The sequence below is a fragment of the Genypterus blacodes genome, unplaced genomic scaffold, assembly GCF_046128005.1.
Source record: "Genypterus blacodes isolate CSIRO-AG114 ecotype Tasmania unplaced genomic scaffold, CSIRO-AGI_Gbla_v1 ptg000043l_1, whole genome shotgun sequence".
NCBI lineage: Eukaryota > Metazoa > Chordata > Actinopteri > Ophidiiformes > Ophidiidae > Genypterus > Genypterus blacodes.
This window is the reverse complement of record NW_027466856.1, coordinates 671,977-679,020: the sequence shown is the minus strand read 5'-3', so window position 1 is coordinate 679,020 and position 7,044 is coordinate 671,977. Positions and strand designations below refer to the sequence as shown.

Here is a 7,044-nt window from a genome sequence, read left to right as displayed (position 1 = left end):
ATGTTTTCATTCTATGTGATAACTGGTGGTTATTCATTTATTTGTAGGTGCTGACAGTGCTGAGTAATTCCAGTCAATAGTCATTGTATTCAAAGATAAGATAAGAAAATAATAGTTTCAATAGTTTCGAGTTCCATCTTATTTGATGTGTGATGGTTTTATGTGTCCAATATTTAATTTATGATCTATAACTCATCAAATCTGGAAACGTGTCCAGGAGTTTGACCGTGTCCAGGTGTTGTTGTGCCTCTGTGTCTGTTTCCTTGTGCGCAAACACATACAGTGTGTGTGTGTGTGTGTGTGTGTGTGTGTGTGTGTGTGTGTGTGTGCGCACGGTAGCCCAGAGAGAGAGTAGGGAGTGAAAGCAGGATGCTGACCTCCATAAAATCCCACAGTGCACTCTGTCGTCTCATAAAAACAGCTAATCCCACCTCTTATCAGTGCCAGGGTCCCCCACCCCCTCCACGCACGCTCACACACACACACACACACACACACACACACACACACACACACACACACAAACACACCCACACACAGACACCCCTTGTTGTTGCCTGTTGGTCGGTGTCCACTAGACATCATGTATCAGACGTGAGTGCCCATAGTGTTTCATGGCGTGTGTGATTTTTCTATCTTTACTACAGCTTAAACAGAACTTCATTGATTATATCTTTTCATGAATATATGTGTGACAGAGTTTAAAGTCCATTGAAAAATTAAGAGATACACACGTAGTCCCATTTGATTTATACAGGGTCTGTAGATTGGTGGGTGTTGTCAATAGTAATAGAAATAATCACAAAGCTGTATTATTTGTCATTATATTTAAAAAAAATCTCATTTTAATATTATAATTTGTCTTAATAAAACCCTATACCTATAATATACATCCTTAAATATTGATAATGTTGAAAACGTGGTTGGTAGTAACTGTTTTTGGTGATTAAATGCTTTGAATGTTTTCAAAATATGACTTGTTGGCTCCTTGAGGGTCCTCTATCAGCTCATTACATTACATTACGATCATTTGGCAGACGCTTTTATCCAAAGCGACTTACATTACCACCCTTCGCAGAGAGGGGAGCAATTGAGGGTTCGGTGCCTTGCTCAGGGGCACCTCGGCAGGGGCTCGAACCGGCGACCCTCCGGTTCCCAAGCGGAAGCACTACCCACTGAGCCACTGCCTCCCCAGCTTGGGCACAGTATTTTCATGTGACCAATCAGCTCATGTGCCAAAGTCCAGTGGGTGTTGTCAGAGGTGCAACGACAGCTGAGGTTTCATGGGAGGTTATATAAGAAGCGAGTCAGACCTGAACTCTGACTTCATGTTTGAGACTTGGTCAGTCTGTGTGTCTCACTGAAGGATTCGGGCTACAGGTTCTCCACACATACGGCAACCATGGCAGGTGAGTCCCACTGCACCCTGAAACAGGACATGACTCTCCAAAAGTTGTTTTGTCCTGTGAGGCTCACAAGACTTTATTTCTTGCAGACAAAGAAGAGAAGCGCAAGCAAAGTGTAAGTCTGACTGTTTGTTTCATCCCACGGAGCAAAGGAAGTGAAGTTGATAGTTACCTCCTAAGTATACATAACACTAAAAATAGATAATCTCGTCTCCTTCTACCAGGCGGCTATTTGCGGCTTCCCGATAAGCATCTTTTTCATCGTGGTCAATGAGTTCTGCGAGCGTTTCTCCTACTATGGCATGCGAGGTGAGTCGCTCTGGCAGAGTTCACACAAAGTCGTCCTTTTGTCTGTTCGTCCTCACCCGCAACTCTCACCTCTCTCTTTCACCCGTCTGCAGCCGTACTCGTTCTGTACTTCAAGTACTTCCTACGATGGGACGACGACTTCGCCACCACCATCTACCACACCTTTGTGGCCCTGTGCTACCTGACGCCCATCCTGGGAGCCATCGTGGCCGACTCGTGGCTCGGAAAGTTCAAGTGAGTCCTCATATTCCCCACTGACTTGTCTGTTCGTTTCCTGACTCGTCCCTTGACGCGTACCGTATCTCTACCTTTACAGGACTATTATTTACCTGTCCATCGTATACACAGTGGGACAGGTCGTCATGGCGATAGGTGCCATTCACGACATCACAGACACAAACAAGGATGGGACTCCAGACAACATGACCTTCCACATGTGAGTTCAACACAAATGATTCAGATCATTGCATGCAAACAAAGGCCCAAGTGCGTTTTCTATAACTTTAATGTGTTCTCATTGTGGTGACCCCGCCGCCCCCCCTGCACCTCAGTGCTCTGTCTATGGTGGGTTTGATTCTCATTGCGCTTGGAACAGGAGGGATCAAACCCTGCGTGGCTGCATTTGGTGGAGACCAGTTTCAAGAACACCAGGTTAGATGTTCCTGAGGCACACGCACACACACACACACACACACACATACGTGCAGAAAGAGCAATCAACACCTCAATCAGCTATCTAATGCATCTTGTCAGCACTTTTGTATCTCTGTTCTATTCCAGTGAGTTGTTTATTAACCAATAACCCACCTTAGTGACTTTATTGCACTGTTCAAGGTTAGGAACAAAGATAACGACGCGATATTAAGGACACTTGCGAAAAACGTGACCTTACGTAACCAAAATATTTTGTCACAACTTCACGTATCCCTCAGGAGAAGCAGAGGAGCACCTTCTTCTCCATTTTCTACCTGTCTATCAATGCTGGTAGTCTGCTGTCAACTGTCATCACCCCCATTCTCCGAGGTAGAGCCGCTAACACGCAAACACACGTACACACACAGGCCAATCAAGCAAATATCAACCTGAAATGGATAATAACACAGACAAAATGATTGAATCTGTGCGTGTCTGTCCAGCCCAGGAGTGTGGTATTCACTCCCAGCAGAAGTGCTACCCATTGGCATTCGGTGTCCCTGCTGCTCTCATGGTTGTGGCTCTCAGTAAGAATCCCCTTTACATCCATAAATATGTTGTAATGCTAAACTAGTCAAGATGAATGTTTGTTGGCTGCAGATTTGAATTATTTCTGCGTGTGTGTTTGTGTGTGTGTGTAGTCGTGTTCATCGTTGGGAGTGGTATGTACATCAAGGCCGCCCCTCAAGGCAACATCCTGGTGCAAGTCTGCAAGTGCATCTGGGTAAGGCAACGCTCAACAACGAAAGTTATGAACTCAATAAATCTCGTTGGATGAACGAGTTACTACGGCCAAATTACAATAATAATAATAATTATAAAAAGAAAACAGAAGTGGAAATTCTGCATCTCCTGCTCTTAGTTTGCCATCAAGAATCGCTACAGGCATCGCAGCCCCGCTTTCCCTACGAGAGACCACTGGATGGACTGGGCTGATGAGAAATATAATGTAAGAGCACACTAACACACACACACACAAATACATAAAAAGCATCAGTGACATTTGAACTGTAATTCTTTTTGTTTTCTCTCCCCCCAGAAACTCCTGATTGCCCAGGTGAAGATGGTGCTGAAGGTGCTGTTCCTCTACATCCCTCTGCCGATGTTCTGGGCTCTGTTTGACCAGCAGGTAACCGCCAACTTCACCCCGACTAATACTGATCATCTATCCATAAATATCCATAAAAACATCCTTAAATATCTGCTGTGACAGTGGATTCCAGACAAACACTCGCCCTCAAATGATGACAGATAAGTTACAACACTAACTAACTACAGAAGCACAGAAGGACTGATAAAACATCAGAGAACAGCTCGAAAACAATCCAAAACACAATCCACACACGCTGTAAAGTGTTGTGTCTCCTCCGCAGGGATCAAGATGGACCCTCCAGGCGACCACCATGGACGGAAACTTTGTAGGTGCCTGGTTGCCGAGACATTTTGGCCAAGTGGTGATGTGTTGATGTTGTGTCTCTTAAAATTTGTCTCTCTTCTCTTTGTCCTCGCAGGGGTTTATGATAATCCAGCCTGATCAAATGCAGGTGAGATGCGGGAATTTCAGTTGACATGTAGTGACAGCAAAGATGCGCGGAAGGGTCCTCATGTGTCTTCCGTTTTCCATCCAACAGACCGTCAACCCCATCCTGATCCTGGTTCTGGTGCCAATTGTGGACAACTTGCTCTACCCTCTGATTGCCAAATGCAATATAAACTTCACGTGAGTTCCTTGCACTGTTTTAAATTGTAATTCTAAGAACATGTCCCTGTGCACTGTGAACACCTGTGTGTGTGTGTGTGTGTGTGTCTGTGTGTGCTCTACAGTGCTTTAAGGAAGATGACTGTTGGGATGATGCTGGCAGCACTCGCCTTTATCGCAGCTGCTTTGGTCCAGATAGAGATTGATGTGAGTGTATCAAACACACACACACACACGCACAGTACAAGTACAAGTACGCACAGTTTACCGTATATAGCACAACTCATTCACAATTCTTCTGCTTGTTTAGAAAACTCTGCCGATTTTCCCATCAAGCCCTGAAGGCCAAGTGAAGTTCATCAATGTGCTTGATCGACCTTTGAGCTTCAAAGCTGAGAATGAGGATTTCACCTTGGAGCCTTTTACGGTAACTTTATACATTTGTGTATGTATGTGGATTGTGATGTATGTAATTAATGGGTCAGATCATTGTAACACATTTCTATTGTCCTACAGGCCAACAAGAATTACCTGACCTTTGATGCAACATTTGTGTTGACTCTGCATAATAACACCCACAAATTGAACCTACCTCCTGGCAATCGGACCACTGTACTCCTCACAGACAGGCCTGTTAATCAGGTGAGCATACCAATCTGTGAATTTGGGCTCCATTGTGTCATTTCTTTGTCCTTGAAGTAACAATTTATCCGACACAGAGGCTCTAAAGTATCTCTGTCTTCGCTTCCCATATTCAGTTCAACGATAACAAGGAAAAGCCAGAGCAGGGCGCGAATGCAATCAGGCAAGTAACGACAGCTGCTGGAGTGTCTTTTATTTCCTTTCCTTTGGTGAAGTAAACATAAATGCCAACTCTGCCCTGAATCCTCCCTCCACAGATTTCTGAACACTTTCAGCTCAGCTCTGAATGTAACAGTGGGTGAGGAGGACTACGGCATCATTACCGAACGCAACATGTCCAAATACGTCCTTATACCACATGGCAGGTACGTTTCTTGCCTCACGGTATATACCTGAGATTCAAATATACTAGTAATATAACATGCATATCCCATTAAAGTATACCAGCTTGTGAATTTAATTGCAGTGATGCCTGTTCACCAAATGCTGCCAATACTGTGGAGTTCAATGTTCAACAATCAGCAAATACAATTTGATACTGCTTGTTTTCAGAAATAGTTTGGACCAAATATGGATTACTGTTAAATTAGAACATCATAACACGACAGAATCAAATCACACGCTGCCTTTCATACTTTAGGGGTAGAATTCTGCTCTTTGATCTAATTGGCCCTTTTTCTCCTTCTGTACGTCAGTGCCATCTTCAAGATCCGCTTTAATGAGACCCACGAGTGCCCCTACACCATGAAGTTGGGCTTTGGCAGCTCTTACACCCTGGTCATCCCGTCGACTTTTGCATATGGGCCAGACGTAAGAACCTCATGGTGACACAACTTAGTCACCCAATTTAAGAACGTTCCTATGGGTTTAACGTCTGTCTTTGTCCTACTAGTGCGCGAAGAGCATTACACAAGTGTTGGACATCCAACCTAACACAATCCACATGGCCTGGCAGATCCCTCAGTACTTCCTCATTACTGCAGGAGAGGTGGTCTTCTCTGTCACCGGCCTGGAGTTCTCCTATTCACAGGTAAAGGGCAGCACAAAATTGGATGCAGTGTAATTGTTGCGATTATGTTACGATTATGCGGCTTTGATACATCCGCGAAATGTTTCTCTCCAGGCCCCCAGCAACATGAAGTCTGTGCTTCAGGCTGGTTGGCTGTTGACTGTTGCTGTGGGTAACATCATTGTGCTTGTTGTTGCCGAGATAAAACTGGTTTCCGATCAGGTAGGTAGATCACGTCTAACCATGTACAGACTCGTCTTCATCATCCTCGAGTCCAATCAGACGGCATTCATGTGAACGCGTGTGTGTGTTCTTCAGTGGGCCGAGTACATCGTCTTTGCCTCCCTGCTGGTGGTCGTGTGTGTCGTCTTTGCCATTATGGCTTACTTCTACACCTACATCGACCCGGCTAAGATAGAGGCCCAGTTCGCCACCATGGAGCCTGAGGACAAGGAGAAGAAGAGGAGCTTGGAGATGGAGAGGAAGGACTCTGTGCAGCAGCACAACGAGAGCGATTCGGGCTCCAGCTCAGACGAGGAGATGAAGCAGACGAGGATCTAATGCTTTTGCAAGGTTCCTACACAGCTGCTGCTTGGTTCTACCGAGTGATCTTTGGTCGTTTGGTCCAATCCAGGGATGCAGTGGACAGAGAACAGAGTTGGAGCAACGCAGGTATCGGACATAGATGTTTAAGCTCTTGACGGTCAGTATTAGTGAAAGATCTTTGGCAGGGATAAACTTCAAAACATAGCGGGGGACATTTTCCATTACAGCCATTGCAGAAATGGACCTCCCTGGTTCGTAATTTGCGCTTTCAATATTGTAAATGTATTTCCTTTGTTTTATTTACATGATTTACTTTGCACTGTGTAGCCACGGCAACATCTTTACGTAATTTCTGACTTGTAATGTACAGGCGTATGAATACAAAGATGCCCATTCCAACATTTGCATTTATCTTCCAAGCGCAATCTTGTATGTATGTAATATATTGTTTTATATGATGTCATCATCCGCTCTGGGGTTCATGGGTTTACAAATATTAAATTGTGGTCTTTTAAATTTCATTATGGCCTGGGAGAACGCTGCCCTGTCCATCAAATGCTTTAATAAAGAGACGAGCGATATGTGGTTGGTTGGTTCCTTTAAAATCCAGGGTTTCTACACTTAGTGGCCAGTTAATTTCTATTTATTGGCACTTGTTGTTGGATAAACTGTGTATTTGTGTTCGCTGGCAGTAGGTGAGGTGAAGAAAAGGACAGATTCAGCTCGTTTCTATGGCAACC

At 44.5% G+C, this 7,044-nt stretch overlaps 1 protein-coding gene across 1 annotated transcript; it reads left to right on the top strand.

Moving 5' to 3' along the window:
• Window positions 1–1,314: 1,314 nt before the first annotated feature.
• slc15a1b (solute carrier family 15 member 1b) lies at window positions 1,315–6,885 on the top strand. The gene is made up of 23 exons (XM_076148834.1): window positions 1,315–1,409; window positions 1,496–1,521; window positions 1,631–1,715; window positions 1,808–1,949; window positions 2,032–2,151; window positions 2,267–2,366; window positions 2,648–2,738; window positions 2,852–2,935; window positions 3,050–3,132; window positions 3,271–3,357; window positions 3,448–3,537; window positions 3,782–3,826; window positions 3,920–3,952; window positions 4,040–4,128; window positions 4,233–4,314; window positions 4,418–4,534; window positions 4,624–4,749; window positions 4,866–4,912; window positions 5,007–5,114; window positions 5,445–5,559; window positions 5,642–5,779; window positions 5,873–5,980; window positions 6,077–6,885. The coding sequence occupies exons 1-23, from the start codon at window positions 1,403–1,405 to the stop codon at window positions 6,317–6,319; spliced, it is 2,166 nt and encodes a 721-aa protein (XP_076004949.1). The 5' UTR covers window positions 1,315–1,402; the 3' UTR covers window positions 6,320–6,885.
• The last annotated feature ends 159 nt before the right edge of the window (window positions 6,886–7,044 follow it).